The sequence below is a fragment of the Trypanosoma conorhini genome (assembly GCF_003719485.1).
Source record: "Trypanosoma conorhini strain 025E chromosome Unknown Tco_14.4_contig_00056, whole genome shotgun sequence".
NCBI classification, from domain to species: domain Eukaryota; phylum Euglenozoa; class Kinetoplastea; order Trypanosomatida; family Trypanosomatidae; genus Trypanosoma; species Trypanosoma conorhini.
Window position 1 is genome coordinate 37029 of NW_021704143.1, and position 14344 is coordinate 51372.

The window sequence follows — 14344 nt, forward strand, 5'->3', positions numbered from 1 at the left end:
AGAAATACAATAAGCGCATGCGCAGCGCCTCGCCTATCCAGGCATGCATAACTCAAAACAATGACAGCACAATAAGTCAACGTTAGAAATCGATAATTGCACGGACGGCCTCTAATAATAATAATAATAATAATAATATATATATATATATGTATCGTTCTTCCTTTGCTTCCCGCACATACTGCGCCGCGTACGGGTCTTCACTCCCGACTGTTGACGGCTGCTACAGACCAAACCGCTGCCGTTTGAAGCAGCCGTGGCTAACTGCAAGCCTCGCACATCAGACGGACACGAGGCATTTCCCCCTCGAGCGGTGAGGCGGAAGGAAAACCGCAAAGTGGGGCTCGCAGTTCCCTCTCGCGTATTCTTCTCGGCACTCGCGTTGATTTATTTAACGGCATCCCCCCCCCCCCGTCACCCCTGCGAGCCCCATGAGAGGCCTGACGATGAGGAGAGAATCAGAAAAAAGGGGAGAGGGGAGGGGGAAAAAAAATGAACATGCGATAATTAGTACGTGCATTATGGAAGAAATAAAAATAAAAAAACACATCAATACGAAGGACGAATGCGAAATCCACCAAAAACAGGCGTGGCACTAAGCACAGAATTCCGCGACTCCGATCGACGGTTCATGGAGACCTTGGGGAAGTAGTCAGCGTATGTGTCGCTTCTCCCGTCGTCGGTCTGGGCAGCCCAGAGTGTGCGGCCATGCGCGTGCCCAGGGGGCGGTTGCTGCGGCTGGCGTGGATACGACTGCGGCCCGACGGCGCCGCCCGGGTGAAGGTACGGCGCGGCACTAGTCTGCGGCGACGGGAATGAGAGCTGCTGGGCACCTGCCGCAGCCTGTGCCCCGTGTTGACCCCGTCGCTGCTGCAGCGGTAGTGGTGGAGGTTGGAGGTGGGAACTGTTCCCGCCAGCACTGCCGCCGTCCATTCCCGCCTGCGTCGCTTCCTCTGGGTGGCCAAGGTAATTAAATGCCGGGGCCGCTGAAACGGCGGGGACATACTGCGCGTGATGGCAGTGCTCGCCACCCGCGCCTGCCGTGGAGAGCTGCCTACCTGCTGCCGGTGAGGTCACTGCCTTTTCCTCGTCGGGCAGCAGACTGACACGCAACTTTTCAAATTCTTCTGTGCACGCAGAGCAGAGGAGACTTTGTGTCACCGAATTGGTGAGCACGCGGTCCAGCGTCGTCCCGAGAGACTCCTTCTGGTGCAGCTGCAGAGAAGTCGAAGCCAGTTGTTCTGGGTTGAGTGCCCCCGGGTCGGAGGTCAAGGCCTGCTGATAGGCCAACTCGTTAAACCCACGCGATAGAACCACTGTGAGTTCACCAACCTGTCGCACCAACTCTCGATTCTGCTCACGGAGGAAGAGGAGCGTTCTCGCTTCCTCATCCTCCTTGTCCACCGCCCGCGTCCGAGATTGCAGCGCACGCAGAGCCAGATCCTTTTCGTACACCTTAATATTTGCCTCCCGCAGTGCCATTTCCATCGCCCCATACTCCTGCTTCATCTTCACCATCTGCGTGGTGAGGGCCTTGTTGGTGCGGGCCAACGCCTCGTAGGAGCGTTGGAACTCCAACGCCATCGCCTGGGAAGTGCCAGAGGACACCATGAGCCGCTCCAGGGCGTTCGTCTCATCCATGAGACGCTGCAGTGGATCCCTATACTTCTCCACCCGCATGGGCTCTCCTCCCTTCTCGCCAGGCGGCAGGGGCGTCGGGTACTCGTCGTCGCCCTTGGGGCCACTGCTGCCTTTGCTGTCGCTGTTGGCGGCCGCGTCACCCGTGTGCGGCGTCGCGGGCGCCGTCAGCGTCATGTGCCGAGTTTCCACGGCGACGCCGGCGCCGGGTTCAGCCTCCGCGCGCCCCGCTCCACTCATCCCCGTCTGCCTCCCTTGTTCGTTTTTGTCGCTTGCCGTCGGCCCCCGCACCTGCGCGGTTGCTGCCGCCGTGGCCGTCTCTGCCGCTGTCGCCCGGCGCTGCCGCAGAAGCTCCTTTTTCAAATCCCAGCACGTCTTCCGCGTCTCCGCGTGGTAGTAATACGTCCTTCCCGTCCCCTCCTGCCTCAGCGCCTTCCACGCCCCGCTCTGCAGCAGCCGCTGCACCTCCGCGTCACCCACCGCCGTGCCGCCGTCGTCGGCAGCAGCAGCCGCCGCCGCCGCGACGGAAGGCCCCTGCGTCTTCTCCTCCGCCGGCATCTCCGCCGCCCACGCCCCCCTCGGCGTTGGGGCCGCAGTGCATCGGCGGGGACACCAGTGGGGCGGCACGCCAAAAAAAAAAAAAGAGCCGCAACGCGGGGAAAGAGGAGACGAACGCTGAAGTCACTCAACAACAGCGACGAGGAGGAGTGGGGGGGGGGGGGAATTCCGCGACGAGTACGACGTTGGCGGAGCTCCCGGGCGTCACACCGCCCACGCACGAGGCAACGGAGATGCAAAGACAAACACGCAGAGAATCGATAGAAGTAAGCATTAGCAACAGTTATGGTAGGCGTGAAAAGAGGCATAGCAATAAACCCAAGCCACACAAAAGTAACGAGAAATAAAATAAATAAAAAACAATTCAGGCAGTAGGCATTACAACTGCATAAACACTTTTATTTTACTTTATTTCCTTTTTATTTTTCTTCTTCGACCCATAAAAGGGTTTCCCACGTGTGCGCACAGCGACGGACGCCCCACGGGCACGTCGACAGGGGAAGAGGGAGGCGCTTCCGACAACAAAAGCCGCCCGGTCGCCCCCAAGAGAGCGAAAAACACACAAACAAACAAACAAACAAGCGAATTGCAGAAGAAATGTACACGTGTGCGTGCGTGCATGTATGCAGTCAAAAGTGAGGGAGTGCGGGGAGGAGGGGAAGTGGGGGTGGAACGAAGACCAGGCAGAAAAGCGAGACAACGAGAAACGAAAAAAAAAAAACAGCCGCCGCCGCCATGCCTTGCAGCGACTGTTGTTGCCCCCCCGGCCCGCCCAAGAACGGCCGTGTCACGGCAAAGCCCCCTCACTCGCAGTAGTAGACGGCGGGGATACGACACGATGCGGCGAGTAGGGAGGGCCTGAAGATGGAGGAAAGCCCGCAGGCGAGGCCAACGCAAGCAAAGGAAAGCAAAACAAAGAAAAAAAATCGACCGACATCTGGCGATGATAACAAAGCAAAGTATCAACCTTGACGTGGAAATGGCACACACGCACAAGCACACGCACAAGCACACACACAAACAAACAAACAAACATGAAGTGTCACGCACAAACAACGACGAAAAATAAAAATAAAAACACTCCCACCCAGTGAAAGGTAAAAGAAGGGTAAGAGAAACAAAGACGAGTGAGCATGAAACAGGAATACCGAAAGACGAAGAAGTTCTTGTCTTTTCGCTTGTTGTTGCTGTTGTTGTTGTTGTTTATTATTATGCTTCAGTTGAGATGCTTCGCAGTTGCGCCACTTCTCCTTTTCAGGCCTTCGTCCGCGGCGGACAATTTACACCTAGTCACAAGCATGCACGCATGCGAAAAGGGACGCGAGGGCGACGTCAGCGACTGGGTCCACGGGCGTCGCTCCCGCGCCCCTCCCCGCCGCATGCAGATGACCTATACATGTAGCTCTTTAAATATTCTAGTTTCCGTTTTCACTTGTTTTTTTCTCTGTTAATTTCCCGTCATACGTCTCTGCGTTCGCCCCCGGGATTGATTCGGGGGCCGTGAGGAAGAAAAGTGAAAAAAAAAAAAAAAAGGTTGCCAACACTGGCGTCACGGCATTCGTCGGCAAACACGATGCCTTCTAGCCAAATTGTCCCGCTGCGGTCGCTCAATAACAGGTAGCAAATGGAGTAGCAGTGAGGAGCAAACGTCGTTATGGCCGCAGCTTTCAATGTTAAAGCTGTCGTTGCTCACATGATTCCCCACGCTCTCCCGCTGGCTTGAATCCGTGCCCTGTCGCTCCCCTGCTGCGGAGCTTTCGGTCACAATGTTCACCTCAAGGGAACGGGGGACTGCGGATGCGGGTAAGGCGATTGCCTCGTCGGTGGCGGCGGGCCTCCCCTCTGGGCCCAGAACGGGGGAGATGACAACGTCAAACGGCGTCAAATTCCGGTCATGAGGCACAGTGACAAGCACTGGGCTCTTCTCCTTCAACTCCGGTCGTCTTCTCGCCTCACCATGTACGTCGCCGGCAGTGCAGTCCAGCTCCGCCCGTTCGACGGACAGTAAGGGCGAGTTCGACAGCTCATGCAGCGGCTTCGGATCCACCTCCACATCTGCAGGGACGATGGACGACACAGACTCAGACAAAACCGCCATTTTGCTAAACGACACAAGACGTGTCCGGGCCCGCGGCTGTGCAGCGAGCGCGGTGGTGTCTTCGCGTTCCCCACCCGACAGTGGGTCCTCCAGAGCGGTCACATCGGAGGAACCTGAACCTGAACTGCGCTCACTCACCTTTTGTTCCTCCGACATCTGCGTCGTGGCTAACGAGGAGGAGCCCTCGGAGGTCTCCCGCTTCACGTCCGACATTGCCAATGGCAGGGAAAACGCCGGCGGTGGCAGGGCCGGACTGTTTCCCTTCCGTGGGGGCCGTGAGATACCGGCTGCTGGGGCGTCCTCCGCGGAAAACCTCGGGGTCCCACGCCTGTTGGCTTCGCCTTCGGCGGGGGAGCAGCAAAATTGACGCGGAAAAATCGGCGCAGACGGCCCTCCCCCAGCGGAGAAAATCAAGGGCCTCGCGGGTTTGAATCTAATTGCCGCCTCCTCCGGCGAGGCGAGCCGCTCCAGCGGGGGCGGAAAGACGGAGTTGGGACTTATTTTGGCGTAGTTCCCTCGGAAGGTCGCTGGTGCGTCTGCCTCGCCTTCCCTCCGCGTCGAAAACGCGGGGGGCCTCCCCCCTCCACTATTGCGTGGAGTTTGCGGAGGCGACTCACTCTCCTTTTTGCAGGAGGAGAAGGCGGACGACGCAGGCAACGAGATCGAGCTCCATCGCGAACTTCGCAATGAGGCGTGCGAGACATCGCCCAGTGATTGCAGGGGCGGTGTGGATCGGGCCCCTGCCGAGTAGATACTCGCGGACCTGTGCGAGAAAATGTTTCCTTCGCTCATCACTCCAGAAACTCTCAAAGGCACAAGTGACATGCTTATCCCCATCGGCGTCCCAGAACCCACCGAGACCCTTTCAGTTGACACAACGCTTGCAAGAGGCTCACTTGCGATGGATGAACCAAAGATGCTGCCCCTCTTTTGGTTGAATCGGAGACGCCCAACATTGGCTGAAGTCCGCGCAGTGCATTGGTGTCTTGTTCACTTTTCTCTTCGCTGCACGTTTCACCTTCACTCCCGTCCGGCCTCCTGTGCTCTTCCGGCTCCACGCCAGAGAGATGGCAACGAACGCCCCCGGCGTCCACAACCCCCGGGTTCGACTCGGTTTCACATCCGTGCGTACGCGGTGCATCAGCGTCGTCTCCTTTGTTCGCTTTTGCCGGCAACTGAGGCAGTTGCACGCCCACCGTGGAAGGGGAACCCGTTGGCAAAACATGGCGTGGGGCGCTCCACCCATCCATATCGGAGGTCGTTCTGCTGGCATCAGCACTCAGCGATGCACGGCAGTGGGAAACCGAATGCGCCTGTTTCGCTGCTGCTGATCCCATGCCCACCGACACCTCGGATGGCCCTCAGCTCCGCTCCACACACACGCACCTCTCCCCTCCCCCTGTGAAAGGGCACGAATTTGTCAATGAAATCAAATTCAAACCCCCCCCAACCAAAAAAAAGAGGCCCCGTTTTGACACCAGACTTGTGCGTGTGTGTGTGTTTTTGTTTGTTTATTTTGTTGTCGCTGTTACTCTTGTTTGGGGTGGTGGCTGCTTTTCCTTTTGGGATTTTGGTTTGCTCTCTCTCTCTCTCTTTCTCCCCCACTCTCGCTCCGCGGCAGTACCAAAGTCTTCTGTGCCCCTTCACTGCGCAGGCAGTTCTCTGTTTATGTGTCGCTCCGGCCCTTGCGACGGTGGGCGGTCTTCGCGGGACGCGGAGAAGCAGCTGCGCGGCACACGGGAGGCCCCAGACGCCTGCAGGAAGAATAAAAGATGGGTGTAGCCCACGCGGGCTTGCACCGCACGGACTCCCTCCCGCCACCTCCTACTCGGCTGTGCACGCGCCTTCCCTCGCAACTCGGCAAGCGCCGCAGACGCGCCTTGTACTTCCCTGTTTTTTTTGTTGCTGCTTTTTTTCTCTTGTGGTGCTAGCGCCACAAATACTACCACCAAAAAAGTAGGAAAGCGTATCGAAGGACACGCAACAGAAAAAAAAGAGAAGAAGAGAACAAATAGCGCTACAACCGTAAAGCAAATTGTCTCGCTCCCCTTTTGAGAAAAAGGGCCCAATAAGAGGGAAAAAAATAATTAATTAAAAAACGGGCGACGTCCACTGTGCACGTACGCATTGCCATGTACCACATAGACAGATATATAGATATATATAGATATATATATAGATATTTAACAACTGAGAGTAATGGGTCCAGTACCCCCCCCCCCCGACGTCATGCACGTGCAACAGTAATGGCACTTGTAGAATGCAGCTCGCCTTGGCTGCCTCTTCGCCCACTCACTCACTCTCGCCCTTTTGGTGACTGTGGCGGTAATAACGGCGTGTTGCTCTTGTCCCTCGACGCTCAGTCAGTGTGTGATTGCTCATTCGATCTTTCTTCCATACTTATCCACGCGAAAGAAGGTCTGTCCCAGTGATCGCGGCTTCAGCTGGTTGTTTTTCATGTAGGTGCCGTGGCGACCACTCTTGCGGCAGGCCTCCTCCATGCGTTTATGGGCGTGCGTCCACTCCTTCTCGCCAGGGTACTTAATGTGCTTCCACGCGCTGCTACCCTTCGCAGAGGGGAGGGAGGGCACAAAGGAGACACTCACCTCCCGGTCATTTGCGACGATGCTCGTAAAGTGGTGGTAAATCCCCTTCTCCTCGGCATACCGCTGCATCGCCTGACACATCTCCCGCATTTTACTCAGCGCGGCATCGGGAGACTGAAACTCCTTGATGGTGAGCTTGACAGGGTGCCGCTTCTTAATGTCCTCCACAATCTTTTTGCTTTTCCACCCCACAAAGTGCGCATCGACGACGTCACGAAACTGATGATCCACGAGCTCACGTGGTTTGCCTCCTGCCGCGTCATGGCCCCCACGATGGCCGGCCCCCTCCTGCCTCTCCTGCTCACGCAGGGCCTCGAGTTCGGCACTCACGAGACCTAAAATGCGAGGAATCTCACGGCGAATGCGACAGTACGCCACCTCCCCGCGGGTTCCCATCTGCACCAGATTCATCCCACGCCCTTGGGCCTGCTCCAGTGCCTCTGAGAGGTCACAGGGGCTTAGCGACAGTTTCGCCTCCGCGCCAGAGTCCGGGTCCTCCACGTGGGTGATGTGCACCGTCGGCTGCGTAATGAGGGTGTCAATGGGATGCTGCTGCAGGTACGCCCTCACCTTCTGCGTCGCCGAGTCTGGGGCATTCGCAGGGAGAAGCTCACGGACAATGAGATCAAGGCTTTTCTTCGCCATGCTGAGTGCCGCGTCCTTCTGCACACTCACGGAGGGGTCGAAGGCGTACTCGTCCTCTGAGGCGTCAGCGCCCTTGACGCCCCCGCCCTTTGGCGTGGAGAAACAACGCGCGTGCAGCGTCAGAGATTTACATGCGGCCGCCTGCACGATATGCGGGAACGACAGGAACGTCAGCGGAATGCGTGCAGGGCGGCGCCAGCAGCCGCTGGAGGGGCGCAGCAGCAGGGCTCGACTAATCCCACGGGACACCATCGCCGCCGTCAAGAAACCCGCGGAAAAACTGCGCCCTCCCGCACACCCCGCGCAACTTGAAGCGGGTGCAAAAAAAAAAGAGGAGACGCGGCTGTCGCAACGCGCTACTCACTTACAATAGAAACAATGCGTAAACGAGGCGAAGTGTGCGTGTGTGTGTGTGTGTGTGCACGGGGGAGGGGGGAGGAAGAGGTATAGAAAAGAACCCCAAACGAAAGAAGAAGAAATAGAGCGTGGCGGGCCTGTTGAAGCAAAAAAGAAAAGAAAAGAAAGGCAACAGAAGTCACACATCCATGAAGACGTGAGCACCTGTAAGCCAAACACGCACACACACACACACACACAAAAGGCAGGAATGTGAATCAAAGGCAGAAGCATTTCTTGTGCTGTTGTGGTTGTTGATGTTTTTTTTGTGTGTATGTATGTGTTTCTTCTTCCGTCCGGTTAGCCCCTGAAAAATAAAAGGTGGCGGCGCGAAGTGTGTGTACGGAGGCCTACCGCGGCTTTAACGCAAACGTCATGCTCACACCGTAGTGATCCGACGGGAACAGATACGCAGGGGCGTCCTTGTTTCCATTCTCGTCGTTCACACTCTTCGTGCCCACGAGATGCCCCTCCACCGGAACGAGGTGGCGGCTGCGCAGAAACAGTTTATCGGAACGCCCGTAGAACATCTCCTCCACCTTCAGTTTACAGAACGTATTCGTCTCGTCCATTGTTTTTCCAGCATCGTGCGGGCGCAGTAGCGGCCAACAGTCAACATAATGCGACTCCGCCGGCATGTAGAACTCACGTGTTGGCCAGTCGTTGAAGTCGCCCATCGTGACAGCGTCACCAGCCAATGTCTTTACCATGTGATGCCGCAGCGCGGAATCCTGCGAGGTGCGTGCCGTCTCATGGGATTTCGTGTACGGGGCCAAAAGATGTGCCACCGCCACGTGCACGGACCCGTGCGGCATCTGAAGGCGCACCACTGGCATTAGCGAAATGTGATTTGCCCACGCAGGAACGTTAAGAAATGTGATGTTTTGAACGGGGAAGCGTCGGCGGTGCACCAGCATGAGCACGCCCCACGGCGTAATCGACGGACTCGCGTAACCGCACGAGAAGTAGTAATTCTCACGCATCCACGGCTGCTTCGACAGAAATTCCCAAAAAACAGGTTCCACCTCCTGCATGCCCACAACGTCTGCCTCCTCTTGCTGGATAACCTTGGCGAGGACAGGGTAGCGTTTCCGGGAACACCAATCAATGCCAGGCATTCCCAGCGGGGTGGGCTTTCCGCTATAGCGGTCAAACATCACGTTCCACGTAAGCAGCTTCAAAGTCGCCTGGCTTGCGATGCCTGCTCGAACCCCCCCTTTGCTGCCGCGTGTGGGCAGGCGCGACGTCAACCCGGGCTCTACAGACCCTTCTTCTTGCGGCGGTGTTTTTACCTTACCCTCCCCTACGGTTGGTGGTGGTGGTGGTGGTGGCTCACTCCTTGTGTCGTGCTCCGCCTGCGGCGATGCGGCGGCGTGAGGCTCCTCTGCGCCGCACGGAAAGTTAAGGATTGGCTCCCACGTCGCAGTGGAAGGGGCAAAGCACGCCGGTCCGTCACGGGACATGTTTACCTCCAAAGTGACACCTTTTATGGCGTTGCGGTGGCGACGCGTCTCCGCCTTATGGCTGCAGACGCCAATGTCGACGTACTTAAACCGCCACAGCTGCGTCTTCTCACTCTGTAGCCAGCAATACGAGGGGGAGAGGCAGAGGCACTTGTGCGGCTTTAACGGATTCGCGTACGACAACACCTCCCGTACAATTCTATGGGCCTCCAGCGTGTTTGCTGCGGTGATCATCTTGCCCACCTCCGGCTTTGGGGCGACGCCAACGTACTGGTGAATCAGGCCTTCCACCGTGGCTGGTAAGGACTGGCAAAGTATGGTGTATTCCGCCGCCGTCAGGGGCCGGTGCTGCGGTACCGGTTCACCTCCCCCGGGTGACTCTGATGCGTTAAGGCGGGGCACGGCACAACGCGCGGTGCGGTGCGGCGAAGAACCGCAGAGTGCGTTCAGGTGCCCCGTGAACTGCGCCAGCCCTGGTAACGTGGAGTTGGCCTGTGGCGATAGTGGCACTGTGGGCAGGTAATCATACGCCGGTGCCTCGCCGAGACACAGCATGGCGTGCGTCTGCAGCGCATGCTCCAGGTACGCCTCGGAGGCCGCATCGGCTCGCTGGGCCGCCTCCCTTCGGGTCACCAGTTGCATGATGCGGCAGAGAAGCGGGAGGTTGAGCCGCAGCGTATTTCCAGGGGCGTCCTCAAACAAAAACGTCCCCGTCGTCCCCGCCGCCGTGGGGGTGCTACTCTGCGAGGCCATGGCCTCGGGGGGGGCGGACTCGTTCAGCAGCTTCACATACCACTCCACCAACTCGTGGAAGCCCAGACCCGGCAGGGGGTTCAGCTCCGTCGAGGAAGCGCCGAAGGCGAGGATAAACAAAAAGAGGATGTCCGTGCGCATCTTTGCAATGGTGACGCTCTCCCCTTCCTTCGCCTTCTTATCGAGCTCCAGCCATTCAAGAATATCCTGCAAACGCATTTGTCGCAGGTCCGCGTTATTCTGCACCACGCTGGTGATGTTGTAGAACGGGGACAGGGCCATCACGTTCAGGTACAACTCCGAGGCCCCAATGAGGCAGAGTGAGTCGGAGCTCCCGTTGAAGGTGTCGCGGGAGGCCAGGTCCAGCGCCCACGCAGACATCTTCTGCTCCACACAGCCTTGAACACACGTGCCAGAGAACACGACCTCCACGGGCAAAATTTGCCGCTCCGGCATCATGCGCACCAGGCGTTCCTCCACCGCCTGCATGAGGGCGGTTCCTGGCAGCCGCATCAGACGACTTTCGAGCTTCCGCGTCAGGCTGCCGCTCCGTGTCCGCTCGGCCTTCAAGAGTGTCTCTGCACCATCCATGGCGAGCAGAAGGGATTTTTTGCAGCGCACCTTCTTTAGCAGCTGCTGCAGCGACTGTGCCACGTGGCGTGCCACCTCCTTGTGCCGCCGCTGCTCCGTCGACACATTTTTGGCGAGGCGGAGCCCCGTTGCAACAAGCGCCGTTGCATCCACGCCAACGTAGTCGCACTCCACCTCCTTCTTTGTGATCAGCAGCTGAAACCGATCACTGACCTTCGACTGTCGGTAGGTTGTCACGGCAAGGCAGGGCCACGTACGCGTGAGGGCCATCGGATGGGCGCTGCGTGTGTTGGGATACTTCAGCCACACGCACCGAGACACCGCTCCCCCCTCCCCCTCCCTCGCTTTCGCCCAGAAAGCCAACGCAACGAGGCAGGAGAAGCAACAAGAAAGGAAAAGAAACAAAAGGAACGGCGTGGTCAAGCAGTGTTGCCAATACTGCTGCAGCGGCAGATACGCACCTGTCTTGGTGCCCCACCCAAAGAGAGAAGTCCACCACAGAAGAAACAAAGGGCGGGAATTCAACTCATTAGCGCAGATGCGCTCCTTGGCAGTTAGGCAGGCAAGCAAGCATCTAGCCAGTCAGAGACACGTGTCAAAGAGAAGAGAGAAGAGAGAAGAGAGAGAAAGAAAAAAAACGTGGACAGGAGAAGAGGCGCAGAAACCCCGTAGTTGCAATCCCGAGCGTGTCTCAGCATCTAGTTAATCCCCATCGCCCCCCTCCGTTATGCCTCTACTGTCTGCCGATGTGTGTGTGTGTTTGTTGTTCCCCGTTTACGTCTGTCACTTGATGCAGCGTGCATCGTTTATCGTTAGCTCTGTTGTGGCTCCGGCTTCACTTGATCACTTCCACCATTTGCAGCAGGAGCACGAGGAGGTTGCACATTCTCCTCGTCATTCTTTGCTGCTCGCTTCCTAAGCGAGGCATGCGTCCTCGGCACCGCTGGGACCGCGTCAGCTTTTCTCAACAGGTCAAGTTTCGTCCTCTCGCTTGTGTAGAGCTGCATAAACTTCACGTAACGCTTCCCCGCGACACTGACGGCGACATCTACGACGTCCAGTGGGTGTCGGTCCTTTCCTTCAAGCGGGTTATTCGCCGTTTTCATTTTGGCAGCCGCCGCGCCGGCGTCGGCGTCCTTGTCGGCAACGCCCTCAGCGTCAGCCCCGGGCTGCTCGGTGGCCGTGACGGGCTCGCTCTTCTTCTTCACCGGTCGCGGTTTGGGGGCGGCCAGCAAGGGAATCTGCAGCAGCGCAGCAAACGGCACGTGGATTACTTCCTCCGCACGAATAAGACGCTGCAGCACCTGCACCGCCTTTTGCGATTCAGCCGCCTCCAATGGGGGTCTCCAAAGCGGCGGTGGTGGCAATGGCGACACGGGCAGTGAGGGAGGCACTGCGGTGGCGGCGGCGGCGGCAGTGGCAGTAGACACCGCCACAATGCTCTTTGCGAGACGCACCGTCAAAGGCATGTCATCTGGGTCGCACGACTCCGCTTGACTCTCAGCAACCTGCAACTTCAGCTGAACCTGCCGCTTCCTCTGGCTACCTGTCGGTGTTGCCGCCGCGGATGCCGAAGGCGTCTCAGACGTTGTCGCCTTGCGTCGAGCCGCCTGCCTACCCACGCCTCCTCTCTCCGAGCTTTTGCCGCTCGCCGCTTTCGTTCCGTCGGCTGCATCGGTGTCACGTGGTCGCTTGCGTCCGGCCCGCTTCGACGCCGCTGCAGAAGCAGCGGGCGATACCTCCTTCTTTCGCGGTGTTCGGCGTGCCTTGCCCGCCGCCTCCCCATGCGCAGCGCCCCCGCTGTTGCCCTGTGACACACCTACCGCGTGGGCTTGGCCCGTCATGGGGCAAAACATGGTCATGAGGCCGCACTCCGGACACGGCGCGCGCACGCCGCCCAGTCTCCCGGCCAAAGACACACTGAAGGGGACATCCTCGTCGTCAACAAGCGTCGCGGAGTTCTTGTCGTCGTTCTGGCTCACCTCCTTCTTTGCGACGCGTCGCCGCTTCAGTGGGGCCGACGCATCCGTCGGCGCGGCGCTCTGCTGTGAACCCTCCAAGGAGGTGCGTGCCCGTGGACGCTTCGCAGGCTTTTCTGTCGCCGCCGCCGCCGCCGCCCTCGTCGTAGCCACGCTGCCCTCGCGCGATTTTTTCCCTCCCCTTGCAGAGGGCCGTGGAGAGCGCTTCCCGCCCTGAGAGAGAACACTGGCGCCCGGCAGCGTCCTTAGACGCTCCAGGACGCCGTCGAAGGTCAACCCAAACAACTTTTGCCCCCGCACCGCCACACCCCCCTGTGCGTCGCGCCTCTCCTTTGCGAGCTCCGCTGCGTTTTGCGGGAACTCCCGCTCTGCCGCCTCAAACGCCTTTCGCCACGGCGTGGAGGGGTTGTCGCCGCTGTGCACAACGTCGGGGCAGTCGCTGCGGGTCACCTCAAACAGCGGCGCCCCGCCCGGCCCTTTCTTAATCGTGGCGGTGAAGTACACATCCGCCACGTGCGCGTCCGCGCCGGGGTCGCCGGGGAGCAGCAGCTTCCTCCGCTCCCCGGCGGCGCCCCCGCCGGCCCCAACGAAGACGCCGCGCTCGACCGTGTAGCCCACCGGGTACGGCATGAGTCCGTGCGTGTGCTGGCGAAAGAAGCGCGGGTCACTCACGAGCGAGCCCAACGACACAACGCGCAACATTTCGCCTCTCCGTCGCCCTCCCTCGGTCGTTGTTGTTGTCGCCCAGCAATGACGCCTTGCGGAGTGGCAGCAACGCACACACGCACCCAGAGAGAGGGAGAGGAAGAGAAAAAAAAACGGCTCTATCCAGCCACGAGAGAATGAGTTTAAAAAAAACAGGTGGAGAGAAGAAACAAAAAATGAAAGCAGTGCAATCAAATTTCATGCGGGAATAAACAACGAGACAGGAAGGAACACAAGGAGGAGAGGAAGGGAAGGGGTGGCATGTGCACGACGCCCTTTTCCCCACCCCCTCCATTCCTCTCCTCCCCACGCACACGCATACAAAACCAAGGAAAAAAAAAGACACGTGCACACAGTCTTAATTTTCGAGGTCACGAGAGGCCAGAAAAACAAGAACAAAACAAACAAACAAATAAATCTGCACTCACAAGAGAGATCACGCTGAGGCGATTAACGGTAGGACTTCGTGAAGCGGGAACGGGCAGAGTGGCGGCCCCACTTCTTTGGCTCGCAGCGACGCGGGTCGGCAATGAGGAGGTACTTGTCGTACGCCAGGTACTTGTCCTTCAGCGCCGCCTTCTCCACCTCATTCTTGTACTTCTGGTAGTACGCGACGATGCCCTTCGCGATGGCCTGGCGGGTGGCATAGGCCTGGGCAACCTGGCCGGCACCGCGGACCGTCACGTCGATGCGCAGGCGGGCAAAGTGGCGGGACCCGACCACGTTGACGGCCTCCATAATCTTCGCGCGGAGCGTCTCGGGGAGAATCTGGGAAACGGGAACGCCGTTCACGCGGATGTTGCACTGCGCAGACTTCGTCACCGTGGCGACGGCGATGGCCGTCTTCTTCTTGCCGAAGGTCTGCACCTGCTTGTGCGTGAAGCTCTTCTTCTCAGCAGTCATTCTCAGTGC

The 14344-nt window shown here is 58.5% G+C and overlaps 7 protein-coding genes across 7 annotated transcripts, besides 14 other annotated features; all 7 read right to left on the minus strand.

Annotated features, from left to right (window-relative positions):
• The first annotated feature begins 112 nt into the window (after positions 1 to 112).
• Positions 113 to 138: a microsatellite.
• Positions 139 to 549: 411 nt separating this feature from the next.
• Tco025E_01641 (uncharacterized protein) lies at positions 550 to 2196 on the minus strand (the record flags this gene model as incomplete). Its single annotated transcript, XM_029368578.1, has 1 exon — positions 550 to 2196. One exon carries the CDS (start codon positions 2194 to 2196, stop codon positions 550 to 552), a length of 1647 nt encoding a protein of 548 aa, XP_029231318.1.
• Positions 2197 to 2592: 396 nt separating this feature from the next.
• Positions 2593 to 2622: a microsatellite.
• A 129-nt stretch (positions 2623 to 2751) lies between these two features.
• Positions 2752 to 2777: a microsatellite.
• Positions 2778 to 3085: 308 nt separating this feature from the next.
• Positions 3086 to 3118: a sequence feature (A-rich).
• A 62-nt stretch (positions 3119 to 3180) lies between these two features.
• Positions 3181 to 3277: a microsatellite.
• An 81-nt stretch (positions 3278 to 3358) lies between these two features.
• Positions 3359 to 3400: a microsatellite.
• Positions 3401 to 3745: 345 nt separating this feature from the next.
• On the minus strand, positions 3746 to 5119 carry Tco025E_01642 (uncharacterized protein; the record flags this gene model as incomplete). The annotated part of the gene is made up of 1 exon (XM_029368579.1): positions 3746 to 5119. The coding sequence occupies one exon, from the start codon at positions 5117 to 5119 to the stop codon at positions 3746 to 3748; it is 1374 nt and encodes a 457-aa protein (XP_029231319.1).
• A 2-nt stretch (positions 5120 to 5121) lies between these two features.
• Tco025E_01643 (uncharacterized protein) lies at positions 5122 to 5631 on the minus strand (the record flags this gene model as incomplete). Its single annotated transcript, XM_029368580.1, has 1 exon — positions 5122 to 5631. The coding sequence occupies one exon, from the start codon at positions 5629 to 5631 to the stop codon at positions 5122 to 5124; it is 510 nt and encodes a 169-aa protein (XP_029231320.1).
• Positions 5632 to 5778: 147 nt separating this feature from the next.
• Positions 5779 to 5805: a microsatellite.
• Positions 5806 to 5817: a microsatellite.
• Positions 5818 to 5872: 55 nt separating this feature from the next.
• Positions 5873 to 5907: a microsatellite.
• A 765-nt stretch (positions 5908 to 6672) lies between these two features.
• On the minus strand, positions 6673 to 7797 carry Tco025E_01644 (uncharacterized protein; the record flags this gene model as incomplete). The annotated part of the gene is made up of 1 exon (XM_029368581.1): positions 6673 to 7797. The coding sequence occupies one exon, from the start codon at positions 7795 to 7797 to the stop codon at positions 6673 to 6675; it is 1125 nt and encodes a 374-aa protein (XP_029231321.1).
• Positions 7798 to 7941: 144 nt separating this feature from the next.
• Positions 7942 to 7966: a microsatellite.
• An 85-nt stretch (positions 7967 to 8051) lies between these two features.
• Positions 8052 to 8079: a microsatellite.
• Positions 8080 to 8114: 35 nt separating this feature from the next.
• Positions 8115 to 8142: a microsatellite.
• Positions 8143 to 8291: 149 nt separating this feature from the next.
• On the minus strand, positions 8292 to 11018 carry Tco025E_01645 (RNA editing complex protein MP100; the record flags this gene model as incomplete). Its single annotated transcript, XM_029368582.1, has 1 exon — positions 8292 to 11018. The coding sequence occupies one exon, from the start codon at positions 11016 to 11018 to the stop codon at positions 8292 to 8294; it is 2727 nt and encodes a 908-aa protein (XP_029231322.1).
• Positions 11019 to 11346: 328 nt separating this feature from the next.
• Positions 11347 to 11403: a sequence feature (GA-rich).
• Positions 11404 to 11560: 157 nt separating this feature from the next.
• On the minus strand, positions 11561 to 13429 carry Tco025E_01646 (uncharacterized protein; the record flags this gene model as incomplete). The annotated part of the gene is made up of 1 exon (XM_029368583.1): positions 11561 to 13429. The coding sequence occupies one exon, from the start codon at positions 13427 to 13429 to the stop codon at positions 11561 to 11563; it is 1869 nt and encodes a 622-aa protein (XP_029231323.1).
• Positions 13430 to 13819: 390 nt separating this feature from the next.
• Positions 13820 to 13849: a sequence feature (A-rich).
• A 33-nt stretch (positions 13850 to 13882) lies between these two features.
• On the minus strand, positions 13883 to 14344 carry Tco025E_01647 (40S ribosomal protein S16; the record flags this gene model as incomplete). Its single annotated transcript, XM_029368584.1, has 1 exon — positions 13883 to 14344. A coding segment is annotated over one exon (462 nt), but the record flags the coding sequence as incomplete, so codon positions are not given.